Below are 16,149 nucleotides of genomic sequence, written 5' to 3' on the forward strand. Positions count from 1 at the left end.
AACACTCAGAAACTCAAGTATTCAACACTCTTTTATCAACAAACTAATGGACAAACTTAAGTTATCAGCAAAAGCTCAAGGGACCTTATTTGTTGTTGTATCCGAAGTCGCATTAACATTTGGGGTCTTATTCTTCCCATGGCTGAATTTGCTTATAATAGCTCAATAATTGAAGCACGAGAATTAGTCTTTTTGAATTCATAACAGTATATAGAAAAGAAAGTTATGTATGACAAGTAGCCATTAAACTAACTTGTGCTGCTGATAATTTAAAAATAGAAGAACCTTGAGTGAGAAAATGAAGAATATGGATAGGTCATAAGGAAATTAAGAATCAAGGTGAAAAATATACGGAGAAGTAGAATGAACAAGATAGAACAAAGAGAATAATAACCAGAAGAACAAACCCAAGAAAGAAATAATAAGAAATAAAATCCCAATAAACAAATTCTTAATTCATCGCTAATAAGGAAATTATAAAAGAGGAAAATCTAAAAGATTATAATTCGTATAAAAGTTAAAATCTACCTAAGAGGAAACTAAATATTATAATATCTCAATGACTAAGGAAAAGTCTAAAAGGAGAAATTTAAAAGATTCTAATTCCTATAATATCTAAAATCTACCTAAAGGAAACAAAAATATTTTAACATCTATAGAAACCTAAATAACCTAAAAATACAAAATAATAATAATTATAAAATATTTCTTTAATAGAAAATTTATCCAAATTGAGATCTTGTTCTCAATCAGAAAACCTATTAATTTGGTTCTTTTTGCTGGATGCTTATCCTAGCATTAAGGCAGAAGATTTTATTAAACATATTCTTGACATTCATATTGAGGTTAGATGACAAATTGCTTTAAGTAATTAACCATATAAGACCTTTGCAAACTAAATAAAGAAAGGCTTGCTAATTTTAACGACAAAGATATGGTTACTGTACACATTAAACTTATAAGGTTCCCAAAGGGAGGGTACAAGGAAGATTAGCCCATTTTTCAAGAAATCTGTCCTTAAAATGTTTACAAGGGAGTCTACAAAGGAATTTTACTCACAAAAAATGTCCCTAAAAAATTCTCAGAAAATTAGTTCAAATGTTTATGATCTTTACTTGAAAGAAGATATGGGCATAAGTGATGTCTTCAATTTGAAGATGTGACCTCACATCATGCATGTTACACCTACTATTTATCATGATAAATTTCCTATTTGCTTACCAGTTACGACAAACCTCAAGGAGGAGATAGTACATACCGTTGACTATGAAGAGGTAACTTAAGGAATAGTACTTATCACAAGTTTTAATGAATGGAGAGGACATCCTTGAATTAATTGTACTTAGACCAGAGAACTAACCTCAAGGGGGCTCAACCCTATCATGCATGCTACTTTCTTTGATTTCAGCTCGAGAGAGAGCTGAGTTTTTTCCACCCAAGGAGAGTGAATTCAGAGTGTAGAGAATGAATTCATAGTGTAAGTTACTCTTTAAGAATTAAATTATTCAGGATTTTTCTCTTCTACCCGTATTAACAGTAATATTTCTAATTCTATTAATATTAATATTTTCTATCTATTTAGAAGAAGTATTTCTAATCTTATTAGTATTAGTATTTTCTATCTTGTTAGGAATATTCTTCTAATCTTATTAGTTTTAATATTTCTTGACTTAATAGTCCTACTCGGGAAAAACTTACTTGGCACTCTATTGATCTCTGTGGTACATTATTTAGTTATTCAATAATGTACCTCTATAATTCCCTAAAACTCATATTATGTGATTTGAAAACTCCTTAGGCGTGATAAGTAAGAACTCTAGGCATGATATCCTGATTTTTACTAGTTCTCATGCTATTTTATACTGGTTCTCCAGAGGTTCTAGTTGATTCTTGAAGTTCTCTAGCTTGATCTATCAAGATCTTTTTTTAAAAAAATTTATTTGGTTAGATTTGTACCTGATTTTTTTTCTATAGATGCAGAAACTATATTGAGAAATAAGAGAAAAAATACAATGTAGAATAATAAGAAATCCTACTCACGAAATTACACAAAAAATGGGAATGAAAAAGCAGCATTCCCCTCATGGGAAGAGAAAAAGAAAAATGAATACAATCTATTGGCTGAATATGCTTGTTTTGTGTCCCAGCCGCGGTGTACGTTTGATAAGCTTGTTTTGCGAATATACCCATGTTCTTTGGCCCATAAAGATACCAAAAAAGTTTCTCATATCCAATTTACTGATGATACTATTTTGTTTTTAGAAGACAGTAATAGGTCGATCAGGAATGCGCTCATGCTTATTCAAGTGTTTGAACAAGTCTCGAGTTTAAAGGTCAATCTAGTAAAGTCAGCCTTTTTGTTTTGAAATAACTAGTAAAGAGCGGCTTTATTGAGATTAATGTGGAGGAGGTGAACATTGAGCATTAATCAGAGTCAACCAGAAGCACTAAACTAACCTGGCCCATCCCATATTTAGGAACAGTATTGGGGGGTAATCAGAGGAGTACGGATTTGTGGGATGTGATAGAGAACAAAGTTGCTAAGCATCTTCAAAGTTGGGGAGGGGGGAGCTATTCTCTTTTGGGCTAGGCTCACCTTAGTTCAAGCTTGTCTCACTAGCATACCATTATGCTTCCAGTCGCTATTTAGGATTCAAATTATGATAGTGGAGAGAATAGAAGGGTGCATGAGAAAGGTTTCTCTGATCGGGGATTGGGATCATCTAGTAAATTGAGAGGAGTATTGCCAGTCCAAGAGTTCAAAGAAATTGGGTATTGAGATCTCATATAAAAAAACTTATAACTAATAGCAAAATGGCTTTGGCGCTTCCCACAAAACCAAACACTATGGCACAGGGTGATGAAAAGTATTCATAGTAGAGGAGAGGACAGATGGGATGTCTTAAGCACGAAGGTCCGCTACCCAAAATAGTCTTTTGAAAGCCATCTCTTGAAGGCCCTTCATTGTTCACACGCCAAACCCGAGTTCAAGTGGGAGATGGCATTAGAGTGATGTTTTTGGAGGATACCTAGTTTGGAGATCAACCTTTGGCAACCCAACTTCTCCAAATATTTTACCTATCAACTAGACATAACACCCTTGTTTCCTTCTTTGGCTTCCAATATAGAATAAGCAGCTTGGAATTTCTATTTCACTGATAACATGTCGGAGAGAGCCTCATGATATTGAAATCCTTTTGAGCCAATTGAAGAAAATCCATGTCTCCTCATTCTGATATTAGAATTTGGTCCCTCGGGCCATCAGGACTATACACAAGCAAGTTCTTTTTTGACCACCTCACAAAATTCCCAACCACGCTACATACCCATTGCTAGGATGTTTCGGGGAGCTCCATAATGTCGCATAGTCACAATAGGAATTTATTTAAGAAATTTACTTATCATTTAAGAGTCTTAAGAGTTAAGAGCTCATTATTATTATTATTATTATTCCTATCTATTTGTATTAGTATTAATATTATCAATTCTACTATTTTACTATTTTCTAATTTAATTCTATTCAGGAAAAATTATTTAGAGATTATTTAAATAATTTTATAATTTCACTTATTGATAATTCAACATTCAATAATAATTTTGAAAATTTTTATAATTGATTGTGTGACTCAATCAACTCTTACGTGTGAGACCAATGAACTTTAGGTGTGATATTTAGGTTTTCTCCCAAATTCTTAGCAAACAAATTAACCCTAATTTGTCCTATATTAATTTGGTATCAAAGCTGAAAGAATTCTACACCCAAATTCTCCAACCGTACACTCAAAATAACCTCATACCCCTCTGAAGAAACAAATCACTTAAAAAATGTCCAGAAACCCTAAAACAGCCGCTAGCACTATTCTCCAGCAACCTGCCGAAGGTGGTCAACAGTGCCACCATCACTAGCTCCAGAAGGTCCCGATTGCCGACCTCCAAGGCCCTGCGTTGAAACTTCACCGAAAACTGCCACAAGCTCCTACAGCGGCTGCCTCTTGTGAATCTGCACGTCTGCACCACCGCATCCTAAACCAGCCTCCAATATGAGATCAGCACCTCCAATCACCATCTGGTGAGTGGAAGCTGGCATGTGAAGCCCCATGTAGCCAGCTACCAGTAAACCTTGTACCTTCTATTCTGTTTTAGCCTCTGCTTCCTTTTCTTCCCTCAACCAGACCATTTTTAAAAGCAATTCAATTTCGGCAATAGTGATTAACTCTGAATTAAACGCTAAACTTGAGACACTTGAGGCAACCACTAACACTAGATTGGAAACAATACAAAACTATCGAAGCAATCTTAGAAGAACTGATACACTAATGCACAGCACAAGTAGGTCCACCATTCAAAATCATCACCTCTCGCTCTGTTTGGCATATGAAAACATTTGTTAGTTTCTATTTTAAAAATTTTGGACCTCATCCTCACTTTTACTGACATTTTTTCTCTGTTAACAGCTTAAATTATGTCAAAAGTACATGTAAATTATGGAAATAAAAACCCAAAACATGTGTTTTTTAGTGAGGTGCAGGTGAAACAAACCGCTAAAGTGCTTGCATCCTTTTTTGATTGCTCGCTACCCCCAATAAAACCAGAAGCCCATTTGAAAAAGTTAGAGTTCCAGCTATTATGATTTCCCTGTTGATATAGAAAATGGAAGTAAGATCATAAAGGCATTTGTAAGTATAAAATATATCTATCCTAACAATTTTTCCGCACAAAATATTCCAAGCAAATAAAGACTGATTTTTACCTTTTTCTTCTCTGTTAAACGGTCGTTATCATCAGCAACAACCAGCAACTTTTCATGCTCCTTTCCTTTCCTCTTCATTACTTCCAGGTGGACTACCTTACCCCGTAAATCATCTATGGTAATACGCTTTGATAAAGATTTTTGATGATTTTGGTCACTGTTTTCGCTGAGAACATAAAGCTCAGAACTTCTGCCTGGTGCAAGTTGCAGGTACCAAACCCCAGGAGAGACTTTCATTTGCCAATAACCCAAATTGGCCATCACAAGGGTGTCAACCAAATGTGGCTTACTCTTTGTTCCAAGGATTAGCTGAAGGCCTCGAGGAGGATCATGATCTTTTTCTGAACAATGACCTAAAATAGCATGTCTCATGCATAAGCTCCTCAATGAAATTAGTGAATAGCATTCCTATGTTTTAGATTATATGAAAGAAAATAATTTCAGAAACCTTAATAGTCTCACCGGTAAGAACAAGAGCCTCAAGTTCAAATACTGCTTGCAGTGTCCTCGTGTCACCCAGGTTTTCAAGCAAAATATTATCAAGATCATGACTAAGCACCAGAAAATAAAAAGAGATAAATTACACACAAGATAATACAAAATGGAAAAATTACACATAAGATAATACAAAATGGACAAAAACATAACATGGATGTCCATGGAACTGAACTAAACAATACGAAACATCATGCAGAACAAGCCCAGTACTTAGGCTAGTCCATGCCATTTCAGAATTGATTCCTCAGCAGGTAAGGGCTACTATTCCACCACCTAGGGATGCCAACTTGACCGTTCCCTCCTACTCTTCTCTAGGGTAAAAAACACATTATACATAATCCATCTTAGAAATTTTGTGGATGTCAAGAAAGAGGCATACACAGCAACAATTGGCTCAATAAGCCATGGTTCAGGAACATCAAGATTCATTGTCAGAGTCTTGGACAATGGCATATTTGAAAAAAATGCTCTAGGGCCATTTACTGTGTAATCAGCACTACTGAAATCATCCTGCAAAAACCATAGTGAAGATGAGTCACTGATAATTATTAAATATAGAACTTTCTAAAATCAAACATATACCGTTGTTGGTAAGACATATCTGTAGTAATTCTTCAGAGGAATATCAGCAAGTGAACTCTGCCAATATAGCAAAAGAAACTAAATTGTTAATGCATGAAACTTATCACCAAAATATTTGTTAGGCAACAGGTAAGGAGAAAAATGTAGTTAATGTAATGGACAAATAAATACAGGTCACTTATTACTTTATTCTGAATGTCTTACCCAGGTCTTGGAAAAATGGGAACATTAGTTCAAATTATCAAGGTTGCCAAAATATAGAAAAACTGTTGACTAACTTTAACTTGAAGTTAGAATGAAGCTAGTTAGCATTTTTCTACACTGACAGACCCTTTTGACAACATTATGAATACAGTTATCTTGTCACACAAATATGCTATTCCTCTTCTTCCAGTTCCAAACATCTAATTAACACAATTTGCACATTAAAAGTGAAATGATACAGCAATGACTTACCATCGGGTTCAATACAATCCGCATATTGGGCTGGACATGTTTCCCCAGCACTCGAATAAGCGAAGATAATTTCTGCCCAGATGGGCTCAAGGGATCAATAACCGCATCAATGTGAATGCTAGAATTTTCATTTCTCACTACAACAGCACTGTATAACAAGGACAGAAATGGGATCTCAAATTTTAAAGACAGACTAAGAAGAAAGAAAATACATAAGTGAATGCACAACATGATGCTATGGCAGGGAGACCAAAAAATAGTAAGCACAAAAAAGAAATGGATACAACTCTTTTTACATAAAAAAAGACAAAATTTATATATGTCAGTAAAAAGTTACATGATTAATCAGAAGTATAGTACTGGAAATTCTTTCTTTTATTAGATATTCCACCACCAGAAATCAAGTTGCCAGTGATGGTAAACAGATTCTCTTAAGATTACCCCAAAAAATTAACACTATACTCAAGAATTTAGAAGCATCATAAAGAAGGAATTTTTAAAAGTAAAGTAAAATTAAGGCTGAAATATAATTTAGGAATTTCCTGAACAATGTTCTTTTTTCAATAAAGAAGAGATTTATATTTAAGAATAAGGCATCCTCCGCACACATGAGAAGAAAAAACTAAGCAAGGAAAAGAACTGGGATACACTAAATACAGAATAGCCTCCAATTTCTGTTAGAAAGTAGATAAAGGTATATCCAATGAAAACCAATTTGTGCTTTAGCCTGCAAGGAGGCCAAAAACACTCCTAGACACTTCAATTGCTTGACAAGAAAATTATTAACAATTAAATTGGAAGCATCTAGTCATGGATATCCAATGGAATCAAGGTGTAACAGATGACAAATTGAACAAAGATATATTATAGGAACAGGGATATCCAGTAGACAATTCAATTGCTTGACAAGAAAATTATTAATAGAACCAGTTACCTGTATTGTGCATTCAATAGCTCAAAACGTGCACTTTCAGAACCTCGTTCCCGTGTAGCCATCAAAGATGATACCGACATGATAATGTCGCTAATAAATTTACTGTAAGCATGATATCAAAAGTTAGCTATATTTCGTCAATTTGGTTCAAAATGTTGAATTGATTTTGCATTTATTCAACAACAAAAAATAGCAACATCTGAGAGAAAAACAAAATTGTTATAAACAGAGGCACCAAGAAGATGTGACATAGCACAGTGTACTAGGGTCAAGAGAGATGAGAAGATTGAAAAAAACATATCCAATCCAAAATAACAAAGATTGACAACAACCATGACCACAGGTTTTTAAGCACTCAATTGAATGAGAGAATCAAGAATTTCATTAATAAGCAGATTCTCAATAATGGCAATGCGTCCATGCATTAATAATGAGAATCGCCCATGTATACCAAAGTTATTTGCAAAGCCTATTAAGACTAGAATTCTTAGATAAGAACACTAATAAAATAATACTTCTACTACATAAGGAATAAAACCTGAACAAAATATAAAAGACTTGTCAAAATAAATTGATTATAGTAGTACTTCATTACTAAAAACAATACTCAATGCTCCCACATCAAGGTGACACCCATTTGCAAACAAAAAGAATACAAACTTAGACGAGGAGATCAAACAAAAAACTCAATCAATCCTCAAGGATGGTCACCCATCAAAATACAAAGAGTTCGAAACAAATATTCCCTCAAACTAAAAAATTAGATTAGACACCTCAACAATCTCTTATGGACCAGAAAATGGCATGGGGGATGAAAGTGAGGAATTTTCTTTCTTGCTTGCAGCTGAAAAAATATCTCAAGCCAATAAACTTGCTTGAATGAACCCACTGATTGCCCACAAAATCCCCAAATAATAAGAGCCAAATTTCTTTGCCTCCTTCCCAAAAGACACCAACAAAGAAGATGGCTGCAGTGCATTGCAGACATCAAATTGACAATCATGCAGCCCCTTTTTTCAAAATTGTCCACTGTCAGAATGCGACCCCAAGAGGCTTCACAAGAAAAGAAAGCAACACTAAGTACTTGCAAAAGTACTAAGAGAAAAAGTAAGAGGCTCAGAGATATCTCAATTAACAAACAAATCTTCGATGATGAAAACTCAATTAATATTCATAAAACTAGGTAATAAACTAAGTAACAAGTATTAGGTCCAAGCTTTCCCAAACCAAAAAAAAAAGATCTACATCTCAAGGAGAATAATTTTAGTTCAAATTATGACATAATCACCAGTAATAAACTCCTTGGTCCGACACTGCACAACCCAAATAATCATATAATCTGCATTACAAATTGTTATTTTAGATTTAGTATCAATATGCAAATAGGGAACTTATTGGGTAGTAGATATGGTTGGCTTAGAAAGAGGTTTTTTTTTTAAATAAAAAGTGCAAGTAATATGTATTAACATGGAACCAAAAGGGGGGCTTAGAAAGAGGATGTTGTGGGAAATAAATATCAATTTAATAGATGCATCTGGTGAGTAGCCATGAAGAAAGATAAGTGGGCATGTCTCCATAATGGACCGAATAATATCTGCTATAAGCATTAAAGTCCAGGGGTCCTGTATTGGTTTGACAATGCACTTAAACAAGTCTAGTCAAAAAGTCCAGGGTGTCCTATATTAGACACCTCATCGTTAGTAATGTATGTGAATTGGCAAAACACCAAAGTGTAATTTTTTCCCTTAGTACTAAAATAAGTAGTTTTCCTTTTATATTAATTCGCAGCAACATTTGGGAATATAACTAATATTTTTGGAGTTCAATAGCTTATCTTATTGATTATTGTACTCGGGTAACTTAGATTTTTTTATTGAAGTCAAAAGGTGAAGTCAGTCATATTTTTCCCCAGTTGTATACACTATGACATACACAAATTGGGATAAAAATTAAACGTTTCAGAACCGATAATGTCCAATATTAATTTGACCAGAAAATGTCCTCCTTTCAAAAAGAGAAAAAAAAATTGAACTTTCTTTCAAAAAGAAGGAATTGTTCATGAGTCTTCTCGTGTCTATACTCCACAACAAAAAGAACGACCACCCACTTTGTAAACTAGATCCCATCGTGAGTATTAGGCCCTTCCAATCCTATGGAAGTTCTTGCCTCCTTTTTCTCTGAGGTATAAATTTCCAATAACCTTGTTTCCCGGGTCTCTAGTTGTGTTGGCTATGTTCACATACATCAGTCACAGAAAGGAAAACCTAATCCTAGAACCATTCAAGTGTATTTTTGTTGGATGCTCACCCATCCAGAAAGGACACAAATGTTATTACTCCATGAGCAAAAAAAAATTTTAGAACGGCTAATGTCACATTTGTTGAGACATAATCCTTCTTTGAAGAATCTTATATTTCAGGGGAAGCCTATTATACTGGAAGATAAGAAGGATCAACCCTCTTTTGACCCCTTTTTTTATCTTCCCTTATCTGTAAAAACTACACCCTCTAAAAGAACAATACCAGCAGAAACCTTACCTCATTCGGTTTCTTTTTGTTGAATATCGTCCATCCAGAAAGGATACAGATGTTACCACCATAACCAAAAAATTCTTTGTATAGCATGACATCACTTTTTTGAGACAGAATCCTTCTTTAATAAATCTTATCTTCAGGGGAAGGATATTATACTAGAAGATAATAACAATCAACCCTCTTTTGACCCCTTTTTTTATCTTCTTTTACCTATAAAAAATACAACCTCTACGATGACTACCCCAAGAGAAACTTAATACCCTTAAAGTGAATGTACTCATACCTCCAAAAAATGAGCCTGAATCTCAGCCTAAACAAGACGCATGGTTCTCCCAATTGTATTCAGAAGGAAGAACCAAGAATTTGATTTAAAACAAGTTCAAGAATCTGAATTGAGTGCTGAAAATGAGGTAAGCTCTGAGGATAATATTTATTCTAATATGGATAAATCTATTGCACTTAAAAAAAGGGGGGGGACACGCGAATGCACTAAATGTCCCCTCTATCCTATCTCGATTTTTATATCCCTTGAAAAATGTTTTCACTTTACAAAAAGTTTTTTATTAGTTTGAATACAGTATTTATTCCTAAAACATTATCTGAGACTTTAACCAATAAAAAATCAGAAAATATTATGAAGGTGCAAACACTTGAAAAAATCAAACAAGAAAGTAGAGGACTTGCCCAAAGGTAAAAGATCGTTGGGTTGCAAATAGGTATTCACTATCAAATACAAGACTTATGGAACATTAAAGAGATACAATACTAGATTGGTGACTAAAAAGTACACCCAGACATATAGGATTGACTACCAAGAAGCATTGGTATCAGTTGCAAAGATGAATACGGTACATGTCCCATTATCCATAACAGCTAGACAATTGCAGCAGTTTAATATGAAGAATGACTTCCTGCATGGAGTATTTGAAAAAGAAATTTATATGGAGATTCCTCCCAGGTTTACTAAGAAAGAAAGAGCGAACAAAGTATGCAAATTGAAAAAGGCACTACATGGGTTTAAACAGTCTCCTCAAACATGATTTAATAGATTGCAAAGGTTATTCTATACATGGGGCACAGGCAATGCCAACGAGACAACTCCCTATTCATTAAAAATTTAAAATCAGGGGAAGTCACTGTCTGTCTGGCATATGTTACAGGGAATATAAATAGGAAACAGTAGCTCTCAAGCAATGCCTGCCTAGAGAGATTGAAATCAAAGAATTGGGAAATTTAAAATGTTTACTAAGAACAGAATTGACCTATTCAAAATCATGAACATTCATTTGCCAACCAAAATATGTAACAGACATGTTAAAGGAAATTGGCTCACTGTTAAAAACCTTCTAACATTATTTTAATTGGTGAAAGGGTTGTGGAAAGAGCTCGACCATTATCCATGTGTAGAGATGAAATGTAGTGAAGATGTAAGTACAGTAAAAACCTTTATTGAATATTCTTCTACCATGCTAGTTTGTCAGTTTCCTTAAACGGATCTATAACAAATTTTCGTCGGGAAATTGAACTTACTAAGCTTAATAAGAACGAAATTTGTTTTACTTAAGCTAAGCATATAATAATAGCAGACACTACGGAAGAATAAGAACAAAAATGCATTAACTATTTTTTTATGTTTTCACTTCTCCTAAATGGAAGTATCTTTTAAGTCATTGTTTTTTATGCTCCCAAAAGCAAGACAAGAAAGAAGAAATTTTGCCATTTCTATAGATATTTCATTAGAAACCATGTCTTGAATTTTGTAACTCAGAAAACAAATTGTAAAAAAAAAAAAATGTATTACATAACTCATGATTCCAAGACTAAATAGTAATGAAATACTGCTTTTGCAAGCATCTATTTGATCTTGAACTTCAATTTTTGCATTAGCAAACAATTTATTTATCTGATGCAAAGTTTGTAAGAAACTAAGAGAGATATATTAACAAAAAAATGTTCCTGGTCCAGGATGAGTATTGACTGAAAAAGAATCAGCCAGGTAAACAAAAAATCCATAACCTATTTGGTATTTATAAGGTTAAATAAATCTGTTAATTGCAGATGAACTCCTTCTCAAAAAGAGGTTTAACATATATACGTTTATCACATACATTCACATAAACTTTTAATAGTTACTGTTAAAGTTTCTCTGGGTGAAAACTCCAAGGAACTTTTCCATCTACCCTAAGGTTGATAGTAAAGAAGAAACATAAAGGAAAGATAAAAAGCACAAAAAATATGCACCTTGTTAACATGTCAGGATCTATGTTTTGCCACTCGACCTCTTCAAGAATTTCTTTGACGTGTTTTACTCTATGCTTGAACTCAACTGATTCAAGAAGTTGCAAATCATGGCTCACAAATGTGCTTTCCTCAATTGGGAACATCACCTATAAGATGCCAAGTTAAGATAGATGTAGGTAAATGTTTGAGAAAATAACCTACAAACTTGATGACCTCCAAAACTCAAGCTACCACAAATAATAGATCTTTTTTCATTTAAAAGAAGTAAATAATGAATTTGAACTCAATCACAAATTTGAAATTTTTAGCAATCCCACATAAACTTAAAAAATACGATAAGACGCACCCTTCCATTAGTAATAACCGCATTAGCGCAAGATTCAAGCCCAATTTGCCAAGATAAAAACCGTGTTACCTGCATAGTATTACATAGAATTAAAGAAAAGCACCAAAATCGAAAATGCAGAATGCCAGAAGTCATCCAATCAATCTCAATTAATAACACGTAATCTTATGTTTGGAAGAAATAAGAATTTTGTTGGAATTCATTTGCTAAATTATACTCATTCAACCAGAAGATAGGATAATCCTCAGTAAAATTATAAAAATTGACCTCATATAGAATTTAACATTAAATTAAAACAATGCAATTCAATTTCTATCCAGTTGAGTTCCAGATGAGGTAATTGTTACCATCTCTTCATAAATTTACAAAACCTATTAGTTAAACTAAATGTGGATTTACAATTGCATTCCAAGAAAGCAAAGACAGCATTGGACTTACATCAGCAAATCAACAAAAAGGTAAAGAATTCAGCAGAAATGCCAGAATCAACTTTCAACAGCCGATCAGTAAGTAACTTGCTATGGTACCTTATTAAAATATTCTTTCATATACCTTGTTAAAATATCTTTTCATTTTCTCATCTGAAAATTTGGAAAGAGACAATTTATAGTCCTTGGATGATAGTCCATTTAACTCAGCAAGTTCATAAACTTTATCAATCAACATTTGGTTGCCTTCACCACTTATAGGAGATCCACGGACATGCTCGTAATACGAGCATAGCTGGTCCAGAAATTCTAAAACCTTTTTCTTATGACTGCATGACATTATAAGAGTTAACATGTAAAGTATACTAACATAATCCACTTCTACAATATTATATAGAACCAATATAAACTTCAGACTACACAAACCTATATGAAGATGTGGTGGTCTCAAAAATCTTAAGGAAAAGAAGAGAATTTAAATCATGGTTCTGACCACCGCTAAATAACACTCCCAAGCGAGCACCTTTAGACCCTCCAATCTGTATCACAATGCCAACGTTGCAAGAACATTATAGCAATGACAATATGACTTAATGATTTGAGGAAAAGCATTGTCTTTTCACTGAACGGAAGAAAATGATAACTAACAAAATGGAAATGTAACTAACACAAGAAAAAGGAAAAACAATAATAGAAATGAGATTCAAAAAATTAATCACAAAGAATAACCAGGTAATGTATTCCTTCATGAAGCAATTTCATTCCTTTCACTGATGTGACATCAACAGCAAGAAGATGAGTCACAGGCTTCACATCATCCAGAGCTGAAATAATTAGATATGGAAAATGATAAGCATAATGATTCGAGAAAATTGTAGACATTAGCTTCATGATTTCAACAAGATTCTTCTTACTCTCAGGAGAATGCAAGTAGCTCATATCATTTAGCACAGATTCCTCTCCAAGAATGGATGAAGCCAGCTTTGCGAACCTTGGCTTGACATTACCATCACCAATTATCTGAATTTGATACAACACCATGAGTAATACATATAACTTGAAAATTACACCAAAGACAGTAACCAACGCAGATGCAAAATTTCACAAACATCTTAAAGAATGTATTACCTGCGGATTGTAGCGAGTAACACCACTTTCTAATAGGAATTTGTCCAGCACATCAGTACGAGAATTTATGTGACCATAGTAAACTTGCTCCTGTATTCTGGGAAGCTCATCATTCATGGCATTAATAAGAGTTTCTTCCTGAACAAAGAAAGAACCAGCATCTTATTACATTGGTGATGGGTTACTCAACTATGTTAGCTCAAAACCAATTAGTGCACAGAAAGATTCAAAAAAAATACAAAAAAAAATTTATTTAAAATTGAAGGGAATCATCCCATATGTGTAATCCCTTTGAATCTCTGTTATTTGACTAAAAATGAACATTTTAACTTCCAGAATGAAAGATTTTATCCTGCCTGTTAAAAATTTATTTGACTCAACATGTCATGCCAACTGTAAACAATCTAAACATATTATAAACTTGAAATTGAGAAATAGTAACACTACATTGTGGGAAAGATACAACAGACACTGATAATAGAAGGAGATAGATAAAAGCAGAAAACGAACAAAGATACCTTAACAGAATCAAAGACAAGACCGTTCATCAATAGGCAACACTGGAGCTTGGTCAAACCCAGCTTAAAGACAAACATGGAGCTCTCTTGAGAAAACTCCATAAAAGTTTCATCCTTTTCCAGCTTCTGCAAAGTATCTTGTGGTGGGGATTTTACCTTGGGTCTGCTCCAAATATGCAGCAAATTCATATGCATTCAACAAACCAAATTAATATCCACAATTTTTAAATTTAAAGGATATAATAATGGGGAAAATTTTGGCTTATGTAACAAAAACTGTAAATCATCCATAAAATCTCCATATTACTTACAGCACTGTTTCAACAAATGCCCCTTCAACATGGTGCATTTCAAGAGAATCTTCAGCAAACTCTGCTGCTTCGATTCTTAACCTATTGATCTGTCATTAGTACATAACAAGTTAGGTCAGCAATGTGTCCAGGACATATAAGCAAAAACATAAACTAAAAAATGACAGCACCACGAAAAACAAATCCAACTAATGCTAATTGACATAAACCAAGATTGAGTTAAAAGTAGCAAACTCGTACATTGCTTAGGAACTGGAAAGCCATCCTTATATCATGGTTTTTCTTAATATAGATAAAAAGACGTATAATCTGCAAAACAAAAAACAGTCCCAACAGTCAATTGTATCCATTAGCAGTGTGAACATAATAGAAACTGACAGAAGCAGATCATATATGGTAAGCAGTCAGCATAGAAAAAATTAAAGCGGACAGGAGAAAAATAATTTGAAGGAAAACCTATAACAAGAACAATATTGATGAAGCAAGTACCAAACTGGATAAATCGTCTTTAATTTGACCATCAACTTCTGCAGCATTTGAAATGATTTCGCCACCATTCATCTCAACCTTTTTGATGAATTTTCCGGAATATAATATTATGCCAAATCTCATTGGAAGATTATTCTCATACAAGGATGTGATCATGTCAACGGACTGCAGAATTCAAATAATAAATAAATTCAAAAGCTTTCAGCACAAAGATAACAAAAAAGTCAAGTTATCTGTCGTCTCAATATTTACTTCAAGACCACAAGCTGTGGCTGGATCAATGACATAGACTGCATGAAAAAGGTTCTTCCGGATATAATGTAACTGTCCTTGGAAGACAGGCATCAAAATCTGGAAAAGAAAATATAACATTTAGAAACAAATTTTCCTGGGGAAACTTGCACAAATAAACTTCATTTTTAGGAAAGATGATGAACAGAAGATTATTGCACCTCATTAACATTGCTCCGCCATCGCCTATACATTGAATCTTCCTCCAAGTTATTAAGATAATGGACATGATTCGACCGAAAATCAACACGGAACATATTAGATTCAGAAGGAGGCATAGATGATAGAAGTTTCCTTATGGTGGTTTGAGGAATCTGAAAACATTAACAATGTCAGTTTATTAGTATCATTTCTAGATAATTCACAATCTGAGAACACTAACAGTGTCAGCTTATTCCGGATAATTCAAAAATTATAAATTTCACATTTATATGAGAACAAAAGACAACAAAAAATACATATAAAAACATAAAAGAAATAATTATTTATAAGAGATTGTTATTAACTCTAGAAACAAAACAGAAACGAAAGATGCATTGTTCACTGACAAAAAGCCGAAGATAGCAGAAACAGGATACAGAAGCTCAACGCAGATAACCAAAATAATAATTTAAATAACTGTGACACAGGAAACAAGCAGCTA

General features: G+C 33.7%; 1 protein-coding gene across 1 annotated transcript in view; it reads right to left on the bottom strand.

The window, feature by feature from the left end:
- The window catches only part of EBS1 (EMS-MUTAGENIZED BRI1 SUPPRESSOR 1), a 66,247-nt gene that overhangs the window by 15,644 nt on the left and 34,454 nt on the right, over window positions 1-16,149 (bottom strand). Inside the window, exons 10-29 of the mRNA XM_088213610.1 lie at window positions 15,668-15,820; window positions 15,468-15,566; window positions 15,216-15,380; window positions 14,967-15,035; window positions 14,727-14,815; window positions 14,416-14,578; window positions 13,898-14,035; window positions 13,684-13,789; window positions 13,499-13,593; window positions 13,196-13,308; window positions 12,894-13,098; window positions 12,342-12,410; window positions 11,996-12,141; window positions 7,221-7,322; window positions 6,287-6,434; window positions 5,831-5,887; window positions 5,628-5,758; window positions 5,213-5,301; window positions 4,751-5,103; window positions 4,540-4,635 (exon numbers count right to left, since the gene is read on the bottom strand). Of these exons, the coding sequence (XP_088069736.1) occupies window positions 4,540-4,635; window positions 4,751-5,103; window positions 5,213-5,301; window positions 5,628-5,758; window positions 5,831-5,887; window positions 6,287-6,434; window positions 7,221-7,322; window positions 11,996-12,141; window positions 12,342-12,410; window positions 12,894-13,098; window positions 13,196-13,308; window positions 13,499-13,593; window positions 13,684-13,789; window positions 13,898-14,035; window positions 14,416-14,578; window positions 14,727-14,815; window positions 14,967-15,035; window positions 15,216-15,380; window positions 15,468-15,566; window positions 15,668-15,820 (2,586 nt within the window). The remainder of the gene's footprint in view (window positions 1-4,539; window positions 4,636-4,750; window positions 5,104-5,212; window positions 5,302-5,627; window positions 5,759-5,830; window positions 5,888-6,286; window positions 6,435-7,220; window positions 7,323-11,995; window positions 12,142-12,341; window positions 12,411-12,893; window positions 13,099-13,195; window positions 13,309-13,498; window positions 13,594-13,683; window positions 13,790-13,897; window positions 14,036-14,415; window positions 14,579-14,726; window positions 14,816-14,966; window positions 15,036-15,215; window positions 15,381-15,467; window positions 15,567-15,667; window positions 15,821-16,149) is intronic.

This window comes from Carica papaya, chromosome 2 (genome assembly GCF_054855325.1).
Source record: "Carica papaya isolate Zhongbai chromosome 2, ASM5485532v1, whole genome shotgun sequence".
Classification (NCBI taxonomy): domain Eukaryota; kingdom Viridiplantae; phylum Streptophyta; class Magnoliopsida; order Brassicales; family Caricaceae; genus Carica; species Carica papaya.